The 21,263-nt window shown below is 40.3% G+C and overlaps 4 protein-coding genes across 6 annotated transcripts; 3 read left to right on the top strand and 1 right to left on the bottom strand.

The window, feature by feature from the left end:
- Window positions 1–2,356: 2,356 nt before the first annotated feature.
- Window positions 2,357–8,097, bottom strand: LOC308390291 (elongin-B-like). Its single transcript, XM_080872092.1, has 4 exons — window positions 7,959–8,097; window positions 7,052–7,186; window positions 5,558–5,666; window positions 2,357–3,403 (listed from the first exon to the last, which is right to left on the bottom strand). Exons 1-4 carry the CDS (start codon window positions 7,959–7,961, stop codon window positions 3,291–3,293), a joined length of 360 nt encoding a protein of 119 aa, XP_080728218.1. The 5' UTR covers window positions 7,962–8,097; the 3' UTR covers window positions 2,357–3,290.
- On the top strand, window positions 8,083–13,339 carry pkmyt1 (protein kinase, membrane associated tyrosine/threonine 1). 3 transcript variants are annotated; one of them, XM_080872090.1, is made up of 9 exons: window positions 8,090–8,222; window positions 9,413–9,459; window positions 9,543–9,951; window positions 10,118–10,355; window positions 10,448–10,721; window positions 10,807–10,913; window positions 10,996–11,168; window positions 12,296–12,513; window positions 12,616–13,339. In XM_080872090.1, the coding sequence occupies exons 3-9, from the start codon at window positions 9,583–9,585 to the stop codon at window positions 12,986–12,988; spliced, it is 1,752 nt and encodes a 583-aa protein (XP_080728216.1). In that variant the 5' UTR covers window positions 8,090–8,222; window positions 9,413–9,459; window positions 9,543–9,582; the 3' UTR covers window positions 12,989–13,339. The 3 variants fall into 3 exon arrangements, with proteins under 3 accessions (XP_080728215.1, XP_080728217.1, XP_080728216.1); XM_080872089.1 differs by lacking the exon at window positions 9,413–9,459 and having other exon boundaries at window positions 8,083–8,222; XM_080872091.1 differs by lacking the exon at window positions 9,413–9,459 and having other exon boundaries at window positions 8,088–8,222; window positions 9,559–9,951.
- A 576-nt stretch (window positions 13,340–13,915) lies between these two features.
- On the top strand, window positions 13,916–15,653 carry LOC308390334 (uncharacterized protein). Its single transcript, XM_080872228.1, has 3 exons — window positions 13,916–14,149; window positions 14,379–14,577; window positions 14,670–15,653. Exons 2-3 carry the CDS (start codon window positions 14,388–14,390, stop codon window positions 15,389–15,391), a joined length of 912 nt encoding a protein of 303 aa, XP_080728354.1. The 5' UTR covers window positions 13,916–14,149; window positions 14,379–14,387; the 3' UTR covers window positions 15,392–15,653.
- Window positions 15,654–16,248: 595 nt separating this feature from the next.
- LOC308390333 (uncharacterized protein) lies at window positions 16,249–20,692 on the top strand. The gene is made up of 3 exons (XM_080872227.1): window positions 16,249–16,490; window positions 17,111–17,322; window positions 17,402–20,692. Exons 2-3 carry the CDS (start codon window positions 17,112–17,114, stop codon window positions 18,295–18,297), a joined length of 1,107 nt encoding a protein of 368 aa, XP_080728353.1. The 5' UTR covers window positions 16,249–16,490; window position 17,111; the 3' UTR covers window positions 18,298–20,692.
- Window positions 20,693–21,263: the final 571 nt, after the last annotated feature.

A 21,263-nucleotide genomic window follows, 5' to 3' on the forward strand; every position in this document is an offset into this window, starting at 1 on the left:
GCTCATTTTCCCGGTTTTGTTTTCGTTTTCAGGGTTTTAATACCAGGACCTTCCCATTTTTGGTTTCTTTACGTACTTGTTTCATTTCCGTGTGCGTGCATAGGACTAAAAATCCAACACAATATTAGTGAGATATTAGTGATTCACACTTTGAAAGCGTTTTTTTTCTTTTCCTTTTGGGTGTGTGGGGTATTTTTTATAAGGCTATAGAAAAAGAACAGAAACTATACGCGTATCCCAAAGCCAGTTTTCAAAGTTTTCTCCGCTCAGTGTCAGGATTAGGATATATCCAATTTTTTTTTATTGAATTTTATTTCAATTCTTAAGTCAGACTTATTCGAATTAATACACACTAAAATTTTAAATTAGGAGAAACGGAAAAGTCACCTGAAATAAAAGAACTTAAGCGATAGTGTACAAAGCAATAAAATAAAATAAGAATGTGCAGGAAATGACTTTCGTTGTATCGTTTGTCAGCACAACCAGCCTGGTGAGGCTTTTTATTTATTGGAGATGTTAGGATGTCTCTGTCGTCTTACTCTGAAAGTAAAACTATTACTAAAACGTTTTCAAACAATAAAAACTTTATTTATTAACTATTCTATTTTATATTTTGGCAACTGGATGCAGGGTTAGTCAAAGCGTTACAAAGCGTAAGTTGTAGAATTGACAGCAACCTGTTTACAGTGAAACTAACTTGGAAATAATTAAGTTGTTGTTGTTTTTTAACTAAAACTCCCATCTTACTGGTTATATGGTTTTCACACTGAAACTGCACAGCTTATGATCATCTTACCATACCATACCAACTTTATTTCTAAAGCACTTTAACATAAAACCAGAGTTTCACAAAGTGCTGTACATGTTAATAGCATACGTAAAGAAAATTAAAATGAGATACGATAAAATAAATAGATAAAATAATCTTGTTGCTGTACTCCCACTTTGACATGTATCACTCACCTTAATATCGCTGCAGACCAAATCCATTCCCAGCGCTCCCTGACAGCACTGGTCTCACCTAGCAGGACAGAAAAGGTGGCAGAACGGGACCAAGGTACAGAGGCCCAAACCAACAGCCCTTCCTAAAATCACCACAGATCAAAACCTGGACTCTGTATGAGAGTGCTCCCTGACACCATTTTTGTGATTGTTTTATGACAAAAGCTTTATTTAGAAAAATAAAGGCTAAGAATGAATGTGTCAGACTTTTGAAGGAGCACGACACTGGTAAATTATGTTAAGGTTAGTGATGTAATGTTAACTATACTCAGATGGTGGTGGTGATGCAGAAACTTCTTTCACGGTTAATGTTTAGACGTGCCACTGCAGGGCGTAGTAACCTATGGTCGTATTACAGGTGGAGGTCTGGCAGCTGTGCATCAGCTGTGTTTCACTCTCATGGACCCTAAATAGAACTAAAATCATCTTTAATGCCATAATTTCTACTTGTGGCGTTTTCTGCTACGAAATGTCCAAAGCCCTAATCCCTGCTGCATTCCTCTGGTTCCAGGTAAGCTTTTCACTCTTGCAGCTTCAGGTTGTTTTAACATGACAGTGATATGGTGAAAAACAACTCATTAAGTGACTCATTCCAGTCACTTAACTGGACCTCTACACTACATTTTTGCTGGCAATGCCTTTTGGAGAATTTTAATTAGTGTAGAAGTTAGGACCAAATATCAACAGCTTAAAATAAACCTGGTGCTTTTTGGATACCTCCTGGAGGTTTGAAGGGGGCGTTTTTGTTGATTTGAGCTTTAATTTTACAGTGAATCTATATTATAAAAGAAAAACTGTCCATCCTGTTCTACAAATCCCAGAAAGAAAATAGCAGTTTCACAGTTTTTAACATATCACAGAATAAAAAGCACAAGTGTAAATAATACAATTTAAATATGACAATTTGTTATACCTGCTTACTGTGCATGCCGGCTCACATATGGGCTGGACAGAGGCATTGTTAACGTCACTATCACACCTGTATATGAGTTTTGTGACTTCTACATCATCAGTGATTTCGATTTTACCCCCAAAACAGAAACACATTTTTTGAGCGATACATAAATCAAATGAAAAAGCAAATATGATGCAAATTAGAACTCACATATGCAATTTAATATTTAAGTTCTCTTTTTTTTTTTTATTTGTCAAGGATCAATAAACACCCCTTTGTCAAAAAGTTAAAATTTTCTGGAAATTATTTCATGGTTCAGGCTTTACATGGTTGTAAGAATCACTGCTACAGCCCTGCCCAGTGCCTCCAACACAGATCAATACACTGAATTACTGATTTATTCATTAAATACTGACACAAACTTAAAAAACATAAAAAAACAAACAAATCAAAAAGCAGTCAGAGTAAAAAACCAAACAGGAAAAACTTTTAATTAAGCAAGATCACAGTTACAGGCTATGCATGTGTAATAAGGGGAAGATGCCACGTAAGTGTTGGTGACTTGTGATGTGTGCATTTACAAAATGAAAAGTTTAACACAAGAAACGCTCCTCCTGTGTATATACTGTATGTCACAGACAGAATATCCTTTGACCAAACAACTAAAGAAGAACAAAAATAATCCCTCTGCTGTCCAAGAGGTACCTGCCTTTGGTCTCAGTGCGTGAAACACAACAAGGGACTAACGCGTGAAACAAACCGAAGAAACAAAATGATGATGAAAACAAAAATGAACGCAACTATCTTACAGACATTCTTCCTGGTTTACGATCGAATCAGAAATGTACAACGAAAAGTGGGAATCAGACCAGAGAAACGAATCAGTGGTAGGTCTATCTGCTTCTGTGAATGTAAAGCCTTTGTTTTGAGTTTGTTCATGCATTTGCTGATTCACACACTGGACTCTTACCCATGCATGTTAATTCTAGAGCACTGTGACACACAACTACGCCTCCACCCTTTCCAAAATATTAATGATAATAATTAGAATAACTCAACACATACACACACACACACACACACGCACGCATACACACAATCACACTTTCCAAACCAACTTCTTCACTCGGTGCTTAGGAGCAAATTCAAGGAGCTGAACTGCATGTGATGTGGAAATCAATAGAGTTAAAAAACAAACAAACAAAAACGTGTGGGGGGGATGTTGAGATGACAACATGAAGGTAACATGGATCGGCTTGGTTACCTAAAACGTCCCCATCCAATCAAATGAAACTATTTTACACATCCTCCACCCCGCTACTTCTTCACCGCAGTTAATCTGCACACTGCCACTTCCATCCTTCCCGCCGATGCTCGCTTCCTGCCTCTGCCATCACTGCACTGCCTGTTCATTAGCAGTGCTACCAGAGTCCTGAGGCTTCATCACATCAGGGAGTTCCGGGGGGCTGGAAAAGGCCTCGATGTGCAGCTGCTCAAACATCTCATCTGCAGGGCACAGAGACAAGGAAGCATGAGCTCCATCGTGACAGCAGAGTTTAATGTGGCTGCACATAATAAAAGGTTGCTGAAATGAATCATTACTGTAGAGCAAGTGTATCCAGGGGAAAATCCTTCAAAACAGATTCATGCTCGTGTAACTAAGGACAAGCTTTGCTCAATGCACTTAAAGGTAGAAGTGCATAATTTGAGCCACAGCTTTAAGGCACGGGGACTCGGGTTACACGCAACACATTTTAATGCCGCTGAGGGCCCTTTGTGCATGCTCTTAAATATAACTGCTGGTAAATCCACGCTGAAAATCTACAATGAGTCTTCTTGAGTTAGTTACAGAATAAAATCACACCTTAATTTTTAAGGAATGAGTTTTGAAGGAGAAGTTACCTTGAAGCTTTCTTTTGAGTGACACACAATACACTCATTCAGTGATGCGATTTACAGTACTGTGCAAAAGTCTCGAGCCACCTCTCATTTCCTAAATAAATACAGTATGAGAGGCAAAAAGACTAAAAAATAAATAAATATATATATTTTTTTTAAAAAATAGAAAAGTAGACATGTTGTTGTGCTGAAGACCACAGATTACAGTGCAAAAGAATGGATTAGTCAGTCATTCATCATGGTTGTCTACTGAAAAACACTGTTGCTAAATGAGATCAGTGATGGTTTATTAAGAGAATAGCACAAACGTTTTCCACCAGTCGTGCTACTAACATTAAAAAAAAAAAAAAAAAGAGTCATACTTCTTGGTAAAACGGAAAACTACTCTTTATGACAGAGGAAAATTTAGTACACATCAGAACTGAGAACATCACTTGATTCTCAAATTTTATTCCTTCTCAATAATTACACTGTTTCCAAGATTACATGTAGCATATAACCTTTTATGAATCTTCAACTCAAATACTTTAGAACAGGGGTGGGGAACTCTGGGCCTCAAGGGCCAGTGTCCTGCAGGTTTTAGGTATCACCCTGGGTCAACACACCTGAATCAAATGATCAGTTCATTATCAGGGCTCTGGAGAACTTGAAGACATGTTGAGGAAGTAATTTAGCCAACAGAACAAGCAACAGTGCTTGAGTGTCTGTCTTCCCAGAATGATGCTACGGCCAGTGCACTACTTATATAATGTAACTGTGCAAAAGAAAAGGAAAAATGCCTTTAATTTGGCACAGGACTTATCAGAGGAAAGCAGAGTTTCTGTGACAGTTTGAAGGAGATTGCACAATGTCAATTTCCAAGCATCACAACCTGGGGAATAAATAAAAACCCTTACTTGAGCTTCAGAACAAAAACTTCAGATTCACCCTTCCTAAAGAAATAAAAAGATAGCTTGCTTGCGAATACTTTGAGTCCTTTCTTTGCTCAAATGGAAATAAATCAGTTAGGTTCACATAAAAACACCAGCGCGTCTGACATGAACAAAGCAGACTGCCAACATGACACATTAGTTCCTTAAGGAGAAAACAGTGAAACTATAAGCTGGCCAAGTATGTTGCCTGACTCAAATCCAAGAAAACACTACTGGGGGTATTTTTAAGACAAAAAGAGAACAACACAGGCTCTCCATGTTAAAGAAACTGTCTCTAAAGAAAGGAAGAACATCTCTATATAAAAACAAGGAACAATGGTATCATCCACCAAATGTAAAGGTGGACATCTCAAATTATCTCAGTAATAAAACGTGTGTTTCCTATAGGTGAGTTCCTATAGTGAAGCCCGTATTTTAATAAAGTAAACTGAGGTATTTTTAGCTGCTCCCTTATTTCCCAAGAAGCCGCCTTAATAGAGGGAGCCACATGTTTGATTTAGAACAGATTTTACACCAAATACCCTCCCTGACGTTACCCTCCCATTTATCTGGGCTCGCACTGGCAGTACACAAGCTTGCAACCCCCTGAGGCAGGATTTGTGTCTCCTCAGAAGGTCATTCACATGTCTTAACCACTACACCGCTACTTTAACACTGTAACTCTAAACTGTTCTGATTTTAAATAAAGAGTAAATACATGACAGTTCAACTCTGAGAACGATTTTTATACTAAGATATTTAAGCAATGGTTCATAGGAATGTACTCATTTTTGCTGTGTAGTGTACCCCTGATCTTTAAAACCAAACAAACAGCATAACCACAACATACCATTAATACGAAAGGCCAGACCGACTGTAGCTGGGGCTTGAGGTCTGGCAGTCTGGTTGGTGAATCCAGAGTCACCCAGAGTTTTGCTATCCTCTAGCAGCTGATCATCCTGTAATACAAAAATATCATGACCTCAGAATTTAAGAAGATAGTCCAACTAATATGCAGAGCGTGTTTCTGATAGAAAATATTTAAGTAAGCAATGTTTATTTACAGAGTTACAAATTACTGCACAGGAAAACAAGTGAAAACTGGGAATAATCACAATAAAATATATTAGATACTTAAAACATAGTTCAATAGCAATACAAAACCAAAAATATTACAACACAATCTAAATACTTAAACCAAAAAGGTTTCAACGACTTTTCCATGAAGTCTAAAGAGCGAGCTAAATATAGCTGGAGTGGCAGACTGATCCATAGTCTTGGCTGCCACAGACTGAAAGGCTCTATACCCCAGTCTACAATCTTATATGAGGAACAACTAATGTATTTTGAGCAAGTGCGAAGCAGTGTGTTTAATGAGAAACTGAGATTAGTAGTCTGAGCTTGATTTAGTGCTCTGTATGTAAATATGAGAATTTTAAAACGAATTCTAAAATCAACTGTGAGCCGACGTAAAGAGCATAAAACAAAGAGAATGTGAGCACGTCTGTATTAGGGTCTGGATGCAACATTTTTTATCATTTGGAGGTATGAAAGAGATGATTAATCTAAGCGGGTAAATAGGGTGTTCCAGTAATATAAGCACGAAGACACAAATATATGAACAATTTTCTCCAGTCATGGAAGACCATAGCTTACAATTTGGAAATCTTCCTTTAATGAAAGAAACCAGAAAATGACATAAAATATTACAGAGCGATTACAAACACTAGACTTCAAAGATGAACAAAAGGGGGCAATCACTTGACAGGTTCTTGAATATATTTTAGGAGGAGTTATAATCCTGGTCTCAGTCTCACTGAAGATTAAAACAAGGTAACTGCTGGAAAGCCAAACATTAAATCATTATAAACAATTAGCTAGGGTGGACAGTCTATCCAGCTGGTGAGGCTTAAAAGACATTTCAGCATGGACATGACAAGTAATGCCCCCGAAAGATTTGAACGATCCCAGCTAAAGGAAGGATGTAATAGGCCCAGGTTTGAGCCTTGTGAAACTCCACAGGTTAGAAAAGCTATTTGAGATCAAGCAATATGAGCACAGAACAATGTCCCACATCAGATGCCAGCTTTTAAAAACCTGCCTGAAAGGGATCAGAAATCTGTCATAGGTAAAAGAATCTAAATAGATTTTCCACAACTGCAAATTTTTCTGATAATTTCCTATTCAATGGTAATTTTGAAATAGGTCAATAATTACCAATATTTACCATGAGGTTGAAGTTTGTTGGGGTAATATTCAACTACTGTGAATGTTAACATTAACACTGGCTACATTCTGGCAAAATTAAAGTGCACATTTAGTCTTTCTGATGCTGTAAGCTCACTTTGTAGAGTCGCTGGTCCTCGGGTGGTCTTTTAAGTATTCCCTCGACAATACGCTTCAGCTCATAGACAGTGGTGGACTCCTTGGCATCTGTGAAGATTGTGGTCTTGTGACGCCGGATCATTAAGAACACGTCCTGAAAGGAAAAAAGGGGGGCACACAATGTAAAAACCAGCTACAGTTGCTCATTTACCAAGAAGTTGAGGATTGGGTTCTATGAAACGTTACTCCACATTAAGAACGTCTATCCACAAAAATATAGTTCTTGAGTAAATATATATTATGACCAACAATAACCCCGTTTTACTAGACAAAACATCTCATTAGGCCACGAAACTCGTTAATATTGCATGCCTATCCGAAACTGCTTAAACACCTAACCTGACTGTACAGTAAACGCGAAGATTTTTAAAAGGTTATATTACATGAAAATTTGATAGCGGATTCTGTAATAGATATTCTGATAAGTGTCACTTCATTTATTCATACGCTAGCAAATAACAGTGAACAGTGTGAAGCAGACGTAGCTCTGGGCTAGCGCGATATTAGCCGACACGTCAACTGTTTTGATAGTTCGGTGGAAAACAGCCCTAGATAACACACGGAATAGGTCTGACAAATACAGTACACACTCAGCTAACCACATGATATTGCCTGGATTAATTAGCTAGCTAGCGTTACAGCATTTCCAAGGTTAGCTGAGCTAAGTTCCCTCGCTAGCTACACCCCCTCGGTTATGGATGGAAAGGCTAAGCTAGCAAAGCAAAAGTGAAATTAACATTTCTATAGCCAACAGTATCCGCTGTTATTATCACGTTAATACGTTTGAACACATCGCCGAACATTAACAGAGTGTCGAAATCTACGTACGACTCTCCCGAACTAATCGGCAATAATATTAAAGTTACCATTTCAAGTGGTCAGCTAGCTAGCCAGTTACGCCAGCTCTGTGTTTTGCAGCAAAAGCCCAGACTGCACTGCTCTCGGATATTGCGCAATGTACATGCGCAACTCGTACATTCCGTATTCACGGAGACCAGCTACGCAGCGCTACGTGAGAGTTTCAGAATTTGGCGCGAGGTAGGTTAACGCTTGAAGGGTGTACGCGCAGGGTTTGGATAGAAGACCGCTGTTTTGAAACCTGTCGTCAAAAGTGGACTATGGTCTGCGAGGTAACGTTTTTTAATTCCGCTTTAATTAAATAGTTAAATATAAAATGTCAGTTAGAGTAAGTTATCTTCTCGCGGGCTAGCCAGCTAATCAGGCTGTGTTGTCATGTTTGTTTTGTTCCGCCCGGGGTTAACGTTAGCCACAGGTGTTTAGCTGCGGTGACAGTTGTCATTGCTATAAACTAATGGACAGTATTTGTGCTTCGAGTAATGTTACGTTAACAAAGCGAAAAGTTATGTTGGAAAAATTAATCAGTTGTGTTTTATCAGCGGGTCTTTACTTTCCCCCTGACGCCAGGGGCTGGGCTGGGAAAAGGAATACCTGTCTTCCTACAAATGGGTTTAGTATCAATGGATCGAGAGGACTGTGCCGATACCGATATCAGACAAAAGCTCTACAACCTGTCAAACCAGATGTACCAGGAGTAGTGCTAAATGGGTGGGGATCAGTCTAGAAAGACCCATTTTTTTGTTTGTTTGTTTTTTTTAGTCTTCATAAATAATACCTTTTTGCCTTTGCTCTGTGGAGAACTAGATGAAAAGAAACTGTTAGGTTTGTAGCATAAACCTATTCCTAACAGAAACCATTAAAACTGAGCACTAGTTGTGAAAAAAAATCAACTTCCAGTTCTGGTGAGGAAATTTATAAATACCCAATGTGGGAATGAATACCATGTTGAATTGGAGCTTTTAATGATTTATTTGAACTGTTGTTTTTCCAGGGTGGAAGGATTGTGCAGCAAACATCTTTAATTACCAAAAACAAAAAACTGGGTGCACAAGTTTGAATTTATTTGGGATTTTCTGTAATCCTGTGTGTTCACTTGTGTTGTCAATGATCCCAATTACATATCAAAACTGGTTTAGGAATGGATAAAGCAGGCTAACCTGGAATGGCCTTCCCAAAGCTCTGACATCAACCCTGTAGAAAATGTACTGATTAGGCTTAAAAGCAGAGTCTGTGCCAGGAAACCAACTAATTTAAATGAATTCTGTCAAGACGAGTGGTCAGATATCCAACCACAATTATGCCAGATGCTTGTTGATGGGTACCAAAGGGGTCTAATCGAGGTGCAACTTGCTCAGGGACATTTAACCAAATATAAGTGGCGGAATATACTCTTGACCTTGTGTGTATTAGAGAAAATCTAAAATAAATCCAAACTCGTTTACCCAATTCTTCTTTTTTACAGCCACTTAAGATGTATGCTGTTAAATCATTCAACTATGAAAAGAGAGTGTATGTAAAATTCTCACCACATCTACATATATGTAGCTGTATGTATTGCTTATGTTTACAATTTTTACTTTTGACTGTTACAGCTTCCTGTCTTTATAGTAAAGAACAGAAAAGGTCGACACAATGTCTGTGGCGGTGGAAACTACAGTGCCGAGGGTGGCTCTCCCTCTTCCAACCCACTTCTCCCACGCGGAGCAGTCCTTCTCTCTCAAAAAGCGCCGGCTGCCTTTTTCCTCGTCGTCTACGTCAAACTCATCCTACTATTCCCCTGCTCGTCTCTCAAATTCTTTGCCTCCGCTGCCACCGTCTAAAGGATGCCCCCCGCTGAGCAGAATGTTTCCTCAGCATCAATCCCCCTGGACACCCCTGTCTAATTCCCTCAGTAAATCTCCAAATTCTGCGTATGATCCCAGCAAACAGCAGTCCTACTTCAATCAGTGCTTTACTAACTTGGGCCTGCTGGGGAGGGGATCATTTGGAGAAGTTTACAAGGTGAGCAAAACACAGATTTAAATAAAGAGGGCTATATAATAACATAATATATTTGGTGTTGCTGTTTCTTCACATCAAGGAAACTGGAAAATTCAGGATTTTAAGTATTTGTTTGTTTATTTTTCCAAAAGTTATAATTTCTGGATATTTTCTTTTCTCTCTCCAGGTGCAAAGCAACAGAGATGGTCGTCAGTACGCAGTCAAACGCTCTGCTCAGCGCTTCAGGGGTAACAGTGAGAGGAATCGGAGCGTCAGGGAAGCCAGGAATCACGAGCACCTGTGTCCTCACCCTCATATTTTGAACTTCGTGGCTGCCTGGGAGGAGTGCGGCCGACTCTACATCCAGACAGAGCTGTGCAGCACCAGCTTGCTGCATCACGCTGAGAACCAGCCTCCTGGCCCAGGTCTGCCCAAAAACAGTTTGTATCAGCTGTGATTTTGTATAAAACTTCTACATCCTCGTTCATGCTGACTTGTGTTTTTTGCTTGTAAACAGACGAGCCTGCTGCTTGGGCCTACCTGTGCGATCTCCTCTCAGCACTGCAGCACTTACACTCTCATGGCTTCGTGCATCTGGACCTCAAGCCCGCCAACGTCCTCATCACCGCCTCTGGTCGTCTGAAGCTGGGCGATTTCGGGCTGCTGCTTGAGCTCAAACAGATGGGAGCTGCAGGGGAGAAATCAAAGGACGATGTTCAGGAGGGTGATCCCAGATACATGGCCCCCGAGCTGCTGCGTGGGGAGTATGGACCTGCTGCAGATGTTTTCAGGTACATATGTGATTCATTATGTACAGATGTGACTGATCTGATTTGAAATAAGTGTCTAAATATTATCGCATCCTTTTTTATTTAGTTTGGGGGTTTCCATACTGGAGCTTGCTTGTAATATCGAGGTTCCAAATGGTGGCGAGGGGTGGCAGCAGCTCAGGCGAGGCTGTCTCCCCACAGAGTTTACCAACGGTGAGATCTGCTCTAGGAGGCCTCATCAATTTCCTCATCTGATATAATGATTTTTCTTTTAAACTTCCATGTGTGATTGCAGGCCTGTCAGAGGAGCTTCAGACAGTCCTACAGATGATGCTGGCCCCAGAGCCGTCTGAGAGACCCACAGTCTCTGAGCTTCTTGCCCTCCCCTCTGTTAGGAAACGCAGGTGGAGGAGACGCATGTATCTTATGGCTGCTGAGACGATGCTGACACTGGCCTCCCTGTGTCAGGTAACAGAATCACTAAATCCTTTAAATATTAATCTTTTAGGATTGATTATTTTGATTAACAGTTTAGTAAAATGTCCTTGTAAGGATGCCACAGCATTAAAAATAGAATAACTTTATTGTCCACATAATGGGCAGCTGTTTTCGGTTCACCAAGCCACAAATCAACCAATCAGTTCATGAATCCTGGGAGATATCGGCCCACATTCATAGATATGCATATCTATAAATTCAATACAACTATAGAAATACACCACAGCATCTTATTATTTAGCATGCTGATTGCATTTGGTACAAATGATCCCTTATACCCCTTTAGCTAGAGGGATCCTATAAAGTTGTCCTGAGAACATTAATTCAAAGTCAGAATAATGGGGGTGTTCACGGTCAGCAACAATAGACCGAGCTTTCCTGAAGATGGTCTGATGACACAGCTTAGCCAATAAAGTTTGTTGTCAACCAATCATTTTTCCAGAAATTCTGACAATCCTGTTTATTTTGCTATTGTGTTCCTGTTTGCCACAGTCAGGCTACCAAACCAGGCTGAGATACTGAACGTAAAATCAAGCTGACAAACTCTTTCCAAAACGTTGTGCCTAACTCCGAAACCTCTTGACGTCCTGATAACAATGAATCTCTGATTAGCTTCCTTGTAAATGGATAAAGCATTAATCATAAAGTTGATCTTGCCATCAATATATATAAAGTGGAAAACCTGTCCATCGGGTCTGTGTTATTCAAGTGAAACACGTGTTGTGGACATTAATCAACAAATAACAAGATTTAAACCTCTTTCAACCTATGAACCTGAACAAAATAGTTAGAGTTCCTATAAAAACAAAAGACAATCATCAGCATATTTTAACATTTTCACATTCCCTGCATGTCATTTAAACAGAAAATAACAATAGTGATCGAACACACCCTTGAGGATCCCCCGTACTAACAATGGTTTCACCAAATAAAACATGATTAATACAAAGCTTTTCAGATGATCAGTTAGAAAATCTCTAATCCAGTGAATCAGTCCTGAAGTTAATTTAGCCTGGCCAATTCCAAACTTCAGCCTTTAAAGTTTACTTTCCTCAACCTTGACAAATACATTTTTCTATATTTTCTTTTCTTCATAGATCGTAGTCTCCTTTGGGTGTAGATTCCTCTCCTTCTTTCGCTTGCCCTTCCTCCCTCATTGGAACAATCCAGCTCCCTGCACTCCTCCTAAAGACAGTTGGGACAGGGATTTAACCCTGCCTCTCAGTGCCATGCATACTGACTCCGGGACCCCAGAAGAGGATGCAGTGTTTTTTCATCCCACAGACCCAGAACTGTCCCCCACCTTCTCACAAAGGTAGAGAATTATCGCATCAATAGGATGGAAGAAAATTTTTAAGTGAGTATATTTGTTCTGTTTAACTCTCCTTTTTTATCTTCCTTTGTTTTCATGTCACAGGGTAAAATCCAGATTGTCTGTAGAGAGCACATCCACGCCTCTCCCGGGCTCGCCAATGCGCTATCACCAGAGTCCTGCCCACACACCCACTCACTCAAATCTTAGTGGCTGGTTCTCATGTAAACTTGCTCAGACCCCTTCCAGCATCCACACTAATGGCTCCTGCCGCACACTGACACCTAAAGTGAGTCCCATACATGCCGAGCTGGACGCAGACCCCTTCCAGAGCTTACACTCTCCATCCACCAAGTCCTCACAGCGGCGTGGGCGCAACTGGGTCCAAGTGGAGGAGGTCGTACCTCCTCGACCCAGCTTGGAACCAAAGAACCTGCTCAGCTTGTTCGAAGAAACTGCTCTGGAGGGGGAACGATGAACACAACACTGCCTTTATCTCATTCATGAGTTTTTGTGCGAAAAATGTAATGTGACAAAGACCTAATGTATTAATGTAATAAGTTTACTAGCTTGTAAATATTTTTTTTGCCATTTTGTAACAGCTTCTTTTAATGTGCATTTGAAACAAAAAATGAATTTAGGGGAAAAGGGTTGGATGTGTACTCAGACCTTAGAACACTTTTCTTTTCTTTTTTTGATTTGTGCCAGTGTAATCAGTTGCTGAAACGACTTGTGACTGTGACTCTGCGTTGTTTACCTCGTGAGATACAAAACAAAGCTAGCAGAGTTTGAACTTGTGGAGCATGTTGTGACTATAAAGCACCTCAAAATACGACATGACTGGTGTTTCTTTGTTCTCTAGACTTGTGCACATTACAGTTTGATATAACAGGCTATCCTTTGAGAGTAGTCATCTGTTCTCTGATTGGATAGTTAAATTTGTGATTGACAAGACATTGACCAATCAGCTGAAAGGAAGAAAACTCGGGTCAAAACTCGTACTTGTAAGTTGAAACTTGAGTGCAGTTTCACACGTATTTTTTATATATATATTTTTTGCTTTGTATCTGTAACCAGACCTTAACAAAAACAACTTGTAACTTGTGTAAATATTTTTACACACACAAATCTTTTTCTTACGCACACACAAATTCTTATCTGCAGATGCACAAATATATATACGCATTCTGATTTACAAGTACAAAATATTTATGACCACAATTTGAGCCCATAGGACAGTCAACAGAAACACATTTTTCATAGTGCATGTTTGAGGTACAGTATATTTGAATTTTAGTAAACGCAGTACAGCTTTGTGGTGTTATGTTTTGAGCCCTTACCAGTAGGTGGCAGCAACGGGCCTCAGGAACGCTTCAAACCCATGAAGAGGACGCTGCCGCTTTATTGCTATCGCGCTGTTTATTAAACCGTTTTAACACCTGACCCGGTTTACAGCAGGAAAAGCTTCACACAAAGATGTTCGGCGGACGCACTGGCTGCCATTTTTAATCTACCTGCAGGAATCATTTTAAAGGGAAACGATTACCTGCATGAGTGTTAATATTTTAAACAATTCACGATTGCAGTTTGAGCGGCTGTTGAGACTCCGCATGCTTCATGGGATCGCATTAAACTCAAGGTATGTGAGCATTCGGCTTGTTAATAACTGGTAGTAAAAATGCACTCCCGTTTTTTCTGCTTTCCTCTTAAATAATACATTCTGCTATTTTTTTTTTGTTGTTGTTCTTTGTTGCATAAATATCCAATCGCCATTATTTCTTTCATTTATCTAAGTGGAAATGTGCAGAACACATGTTGCATCCTGCAAAAGTCTGTTAAATATGCTCCTTAATTTTTTGTCTTCTTAGTCCTTAAAGATGGCCAAAATTGAGCGCCTTAATGTTCGAGTGGAAAAGCTCCTGTCTAAAGTAGTACAGGAGGTTCTGGATGTGGTGAAAGAAACTGTGTGCGAGTATCAGGAGAAAACTGCCAGAACCCAGAGAGAGAATCAGAGTCTGAAGAGGAGACTGCAGGAGCTGCAAGACAGAATTAACCTGGAGAGCAATGGTAAGAAAACAAAGGATCCAGCTGTGAGTACAAGTGGTGAAACAGCTGGATTTAAACTTTTTTAAAGTAGTTTAATGTGTGTCTTCCTGCAGGATTTGTGCCAGAAATGTTTGCATCCATCCCAGCAGACATGAAAGAGAAAGAAGAGGTTGTCATCCCTGTTGATAAAGACACTGAGTCATTAGGTGCTTCCTGCTTTTCCCCTGACCGTGCAACAGAAAGCCTGGGAAATCTGAAAACAAAGACACATGATGGACAGTCAGCCTCACTATTAAACCACGAAAGACCCTTCATTGCACCTCTGCATTCTGAAAATGACCAGAAAACGAAAGTAGAGCCTGCATCAGATAACGATGGCTTGCGTATTGTGAATTATTTTTATTGCGATCCATCAACGAGCACTGCAGGACTCGGAGGTGAGTCTGCAGTTTTCTACATTGATTCAGAACGTGACGTACAGGAGCCAGCGAGACACATCAGTGCAAACGATGCCGGAGAAGAAAACCAAACCAACACAGAAGTGGGCTGCTCGTCCTCAGCAGAGAAACTGCAGAGAAACGTCCGAAAACACTACAGCTGCTCTCTCTGCGGTCGCACCTTCAGGCATGCAGGTGACTATAAGAAACACAACCGGGTGCACACAGGGGAGAGGCCGTACTGTTGCTCGGTGTGCGGCAAGCGCTTCAGCCAGTCGGGGTACCTCACAGTACACCTGCGCTACCACACAGGAGAGAAGCCGTTTGCCTGCAGCCAGTGCGGGAAAAGCTTCAGTCACTCAAGTAACTTAAAGAAGCACCAGCAGACTCATCTGTGAAGGCTGGTGGGTTTTTCGAGGTCAGCTAAAAACATATAAAGAGGTTAATGTGCCTTCTTCACAGAATAGACTGCCTCTTAGGGAGCACTTGTGTTTTCCTGAGCTGCTGTTGTTGGTCAGATTTTGTTTGTTCCATTACTAGATTTTGAAGCATGGAGTCTGTAGTGTGTTTCTGTATTGTGATCTCCAAATAAAATAATTAGCTGATCAAATTCTTTTGGTCCTTCTGTGTGGTCCATTGCAATATTTGAGACGGGTGCACAATTTCTTTTGAATCAGTCTCAAAACCAAAATTGTATTGTTCTGAATCATCAGACTTAAAGGCACCTACTGGAAGCCACAGCTCATTTCTAAAATATATCCACCAATTGGGATCTCTTCTACTTATTCAGTTCAGGGTCACTTATTTAATTTGATTACTCTGTGATGTTGTAACATATTTCTTTAGCAGGTATGGGTTATTAATGTTACCAAAGACCCAGATGGGAAACTGAGACTGTTTTGGAGGACCTCAGCAATAGGATGAACTCAGTTCTCTTCAAAAAATAATTTGATCTCTTTATAATGTGCCACTGTTAGGAGTAGATTACAATTAGGGTCCTAATTTTGGCTTCTTGTAATAATTCTTGAGGTGCAGAGACAGTATTCATGCTTTTGTTGTGACTTCAGATATAGATATGTGATATTTTATTTATTGGCTCTGTCATGTCACAAAACAATTAAGGGTTCAGGATGGCCTAATATAACAAAATAATTCACAATATCACAATTTATTGTATGATAAGAAGAAGACAGAAGCGTTTCACTCGGACTTTTATTTTGAAAACAACCCCTCTGCACACGTGATCAGAGTTCTGCTTCCGGATGTTAAAGATTGTTTTTGCTGTTCGTGGATCTGCTTTGTTACATGTTGTCAGTTTTTTTTTTTTTTAATAAATTATCTTTACAAGTTTGATAGGATAAATTACTTGTCATTAAAATTGATTTATTTATGTATATTTTTGCTAACACGATAGCCTTATGACCAAGTGTTTGGACCTCTGGGATGTTTAAACGGAAAACATTGACATACGAAGCTAACTTCGGGACTAGCTTACAGGTACTCCTGGAGATTTAAAAATATTCTCGTATCTAAAACTGATATTAGTAACAGTTACAAGATAACACTGCCACGTATTTCAGGTTCTAGAAGATGAGTAACCATCATTTTACCTGTTTACAATGTTTTAAATCTCGGACCAAAATAAGGTGAATGTAGCTGAATGGAAGTGTAGTAGGAAATCATTTGATTGCGTTGCATGACGGTTTAATAACAGGACAGGTAATCACTGGTTTCTGAAAGAACAGGTGGCTCTAATTCGTTGTTTGAAGTAACAGGTAACTGCACCCATCAGTGCTGTCATATACAATCACTGGACACTTTATTAGGTACACCTTGTTTGCACCGGGTTGGACCCCCTTTTGCCTTCAAAACTGCCTTAATTCTTCATAGCATAGATTTTATTACCGGGTAGGCTGTGGTGTTTAAATTATGCTTGGTTGGTATTAAGGAGGTCAAAAAAATATTCCCCACAATGAGCAGTTAAGCAGGTGTACCTAACTAGGTGGTTGATGAGTGTAATCACCTAGCGGTAGCATCAACGGTATTGCTTATCATACATTTCTCCTTAATGAATATATAAAAACAGATGTGTTCTCATAAGTGGTGTTTCATTTCAGGATGTCTAAACTTGAGCGTTTGAACGCCCGGGTGGCCAGACTCCTGACCGAAGCCGTGCAGGAGGTTCTGGAGGTGGTGAAGGAGACGGTGTCAGAGTACCAGGAGAAAACAGCCAGGACACAGAGAGAGAACGAGAGTCTGAAGAGGAGACTGCAGGAGCTCCAGGACAAGATACCAAAAGAAAGCACCCATGAGAACACATATAATTTTTGTGAGGAATTTATTATTACAGATAATGTAACATTTTTGTTCTGCTTAAGGTCTCTTATTCATGATTGCAAATTTCACAGCTGTCCTGACTACAAGTGGGCCATCAGCAGAGGAGTGCGACACAACAGCAAAGCAGGATCGGCGCATCATTCAGAAGCATGACTCGGATGTTATTGCTCTCGCAGAGCAAAACAGCAACCAGCTCAACTATGTCTTGAAGCAGGAGACTAAAGAAAAAGAGAGCCACAGCGGTATTCAGACACAAGCTGAGTCCAAGTTGGCGCAAATGTCCACAGACCACCACAAAGTACAGCTGGCAGATGCAACGCACAACTTAGAGGGGCAGCGTATGCCGTCTGAAACCAGGGACGCCGGCGCAGACCCTTACTCCAGCGCACTGTTTGGGTTAAACATGGCTGCTATCAAAAGTGAATCAGAGCCCACAGACTGCATGTCATCACAACAACCATGTCTTCAATCTCAGTACACCGGCTGCATGGATTTAAGCTGCAACTCCTCTCGTCACACCTCTACCGAGACCCTCAGGCCGCAAGCTAGCGCCGAGCCTTATGGACTCGTTTTTGTTCGTTCAAATCACATGGCACACAGGAGGCATGGATTAGCAAAGAACACCAGGGCCGGTTTGGACGGCAGACAGATCAGGATGGAGCACCTCAGGAGAGACGGCTTCCACTTGTGCGTGGTCTGTGGAAAGACGTTCAGCAGGGTGGGGAACCTGAGAATCCACCAGCGCTGCCACACAGGAGAGAAGCCGTACGGCTGCGTCCAGTGTGGAAGGCGCTTCAGTCAGGCGGGAGACCTGAAAAAACACAAAAGGGTCCACACGGGTGAGAAGCCGTACTACTGCAGCCAGTGTGGAAAGAGCTTCAGTCGAGGGGAGAACCTCAAAAGACACCAGAGGATCCACATCGGAGAGACGCTGCAGTTGCAGCAAGCGTGTCAGGAGCAGCGGTAGTGATTACAGCACTGAGTCGAGTGCACATCAATAAAATCAGCAGAGTTTTTTGTTTCTTTTTTAGAGATTTTTAAAGGTTGATTTTTGACCTGTGATCCTAGTTTTAGAAACAGTTGCAGTGTATTTAAATTGTTGCTAACTGGAGCTGTTGGAAGGCTCCTTTGTTTGTCACGCTAAGCATGGAGAAGCCAGGCGTCTGTTTTTTACCCTCTTAACCAAATAGGGGAAGTCTTAAAAAAATGCATACTCTCTATATCTGATATATCTGGTATATCATATCCGTGCAGTGTTACTTTGGTGACACAACTCAACCGAGTGTTGAAATTGTAATAACAGACGGCAGCAGATGGGCTTCCATGCATTGTTGTAACTTGCAAGAATATATATGTCAGTGCTCAAGAGAAGGATCTTAAACAGGAAGCTTCTGTCACCTTTCAGCTAATTACATTCTCAAGGTGCTACACAGGACATATAAATAAACACCGGGCATCAGTGTGGTTTACACAGGGTGTATCAAAAGAGTCATCCAATTTGGAAAGGCTGTATTTTTAAAGAAACAGTGTTTCAGTCATTACAGGTGAACGACTGAACAGTTAAAGCACTTTGACAACAGATTATTCCTTTTGATACACCCTGTGTAATGAATAAAGCTAGAAATGTAAAAAGAAAGGCACAAAAGCATGCAGGTTTATATATAAATGTGAGCTTTTCATTTAGATCGAGAGATGTTAAGATTTTATTGGAGCTACATTTGAAACAGCTTGTAAAGAAACTAGAGTCTGTAAATCTTCAGCGATACATTTGTATGGCCTGTGAAATCTAATCGAACTTATGTATGCTAAAAATGTGTTTATATGTATGTCTTGTGAAGCTCCAAGGGAATGTGACTTCTAAAAGTTGGGTTGTGCCCAAATGTTTCATAAACACTGCTGCTTCATTTGAAAAAATTCGATTATTTGCATTTTTTTACATGTTTCTATGATATTATGAAGAACAATAATAAGCATTTTATAAGATTCAAATAGATGACCCCTCCCTGAACCTGGTTCTGCCGGCGGTTTCTTCCTGCTAAAAGGAAGTCTTTCCTCTCACCAAGTGCTTGCTCATAGGGGATTGTTATTGATGGACTTTGCTCCATCATGCTGGAAAATTGCCACCAGATTGCTCTTGGATCACGGGAAGAAGTTGGGCTTGGAGGACATTTGTAGGATAGTCAAAGAAATAATAATAATAATGATAATGGATTGCATTTATATAGCGCTTTTCGAGACCCTCAAAGCGCTTTACAGTTCCTCTATTCATTCAGTCTGACATTCACACACTGGTGGAGGCAGCTACAGTTGTAGCCACAGCTGCCCTGGAGGAGACTGACAGAAGCGAGGCTGCCATATCGCACCATCGGCCCCTCTGGCCATCACCAGTAGGCGGTAGGTGAAGTGTCTTGCCCAAGGACACAACAACTGAGACTTGTCCATGAGTGGACAAGCAGAAGCCCAAAAGCTTTGATCGGCTTGAGAGCTCTGATCATGCAGATCTCAAAAGCTGATATCCTGCATGCCACAAAGAATTGCAGAAGTTATGAAGAAGATGATGAAATGCTTGTGATTGTGCTTCTGTGCCATGGAAACATGCAGGGGTTAAAGTTTCATTCCCACATCTTCGGTTAATGAGTAATGAATGTGCTGCAGTCTGGCGTCCTTCCAGCTGATGCCATGGAGATACTTACTTAGGAAGAGTACTGTAGCATAAATGGAGTAACTGTGTTTAAAGTGGCAGGTAATTTCAAAGAACTCAGCAATAAACACACAAACTGTCTGTGCAGCTTGGCTATGCAAGCTAAAGATACAGCTGCTATTTTTCAGAGAGAGAAAAGTGAATCTGTAATAAGATCACTCAGAGATGGAGAAAAATAATAAGAGGATGACGAGGTTATTTTCAAAAGCTATAAACTCAGAGAGCGACAGTTGACAAGCTAGAAATGTAAAGTTTTACATGTATTGTTACGTTAATGGTTCTTGTTCTGTTTTTGGTTTTTTTATCAGAAGCTAGATCTGTGCAGGATGTTTTGCTGTAGCTGAACGGTTATTTCAAGTTGTGAAACTTGAATTGGAATCATTTTGTGTTATGTAAATGGTATGAAAATACTACACAGTTCAGTGCAGGCTAAACTGCTATGTTAGCAGTGTTTACATCCAGTGTACAGTACTGTGCTGTGTTGTGCTGCTGTAGAGCAGGCTGTGGTATTCGTGGCCACTTAAATTAGGTGAAGCAGTGGTGGAGATGGGTAACCAGGTGAAATATATGATATAAAACTCAGGTAAATTTACTTTGCTGATGCTTTTGCACTGATGAAATTCACCTTTATTTAAGTGAAATTTAACATAGTTTGATTTTTTTTAAAAAAATGTAATTCAGAAGTTTAAAAACCACCAAGGTGGATCGAGGCTGATGATGCTGTTTAGCTTAAATTCTACCTTTCATATTGCCTTTATACCGGCCAGGTGTTGAAATAACCGCTTCATAGGTCATGTTAAAATCACAAAAAACAGTTACTCTATCAGCTGACAGCCTGTACCCACAAAGAGAGAGGAACTCTAATGGTACTCACAATGAAAATTAATTTGTAACTTATTAGTAAGTGATTCATTAGCTCATGCTGCACTGCTTCAGTGGATCTTAGGGTTTTGCAGCCTGTAACCCATGGAAACGTGTAAGAAATAATCTAAATAAGAAATGAAGCAGCAAAGTGTTTAAAACACAGAGTTTTGGCTATACAAAAAGGAAATAAATATGTTCTTGCAAGTTAGATGGTGTGCAGGAGCCTCTTTGTCTCCTATGGTACCAGCATTACAAATGCTATATTGATGTGTCTTCTAGGTCTGACTCCGTTATAACAGTTTCCTGTGAAACGTTGGTTTGAAAAGGAGGTTAACTCGACGAGTTGACCTCTTTCGGTCACCTGCAGA

This window comes from Rhamphochromis sp. 'chilingali', assembly GCF_963969265.1.
Source record: "Rhamphochromis sp. 'chilingali' genome assembly, chromosome: 22".
Classification (NCBI taxonomy): domain Eukaryota; kingdom Metazoa; phylum Chordata; class Actinopteri; order Cichliformes; family Cichlidae; genus Rhamphochromis; species Rhamphochromis sp. 'chilingali'.

What these genes read in the sequence shown, in the direction of transcription:
- LOC308390291 (XM_080872092.1), bottom strand. An exon ending in AGGACCAGCGACTCTACAAA is followed by an intron (nt 5,667 to 7,051) that starts GTGAGCTTACAG and finishes TTTGTATTACAG; the next exon opens with GATGATCAGCTGCTAGAGGA. An exon ending in TCTGGCCTTTCGTATTAATG is followed by an intron (nt 3,404 to 5,557) that starts GTATGTTGTGGT and finishes TGTGCCCTGCAG; the next exon opens with ATGAGATGTTTGAGCAGCTG.
- pkmyt1 (XM_080872089.1), top strand. Translation starts at nt 9,583, where the DNA reads ATGTCTGTGGCGGTGGAAACTACAGTGCCGAGGGTGGCTCTCCCTCTT. An exon ending in GAACCAGCCTCCTGGCCCAG is followed by an intron (nt 10,356 to 10,447) that starts GTCTGCCCAAAA and finishes GCTTGTAAACAG; the next exon opens with ACGAGCCTGCTGCTTGGGCC. An exon ending in CACTGGCCTCCCTGTGTCAG is followed by an intron (nt 11,169 to 12,295) that starts GTAACAGAATCA and finishes TTTTCTTCATAG; the next exon opens with ATCGTAGTCTCCTTTGGGTG.
- LOC308390334 (XM_080872228.1), top strand. Translation starts at nt 14,388, where the DNA reads ATGGCCAAAATTGAGCGCCTTAATGTTCGAGTGGAAAAGCTCCTGTCT. An exon ending in AATTAACCTGGAGAGCAATG is followed by an intron (nt 14,578 to 14,669) that starts GTAAGAAAACAA and finishes GTCTTCCTGCAG; the next exon opens with GATTTGTGCCAGAAATGTTT.
- LOC308390333 (XM_080872227.1), top strand. Translation starts at nt 17,112, where the DNA reads ATGTCTAAACTTGAGCGTTTGAACGCCCGGGTGGCCAGACTCCTGACC. An exon ending in TGAGAACACATATAATTTTT is followed by an intron (nt 17,323 to 17,401) that starts GTGAGGAATTTA and finishes CAAATTTCACAG; the next exon opens with CTGTCCTGACTACAAGTGGG.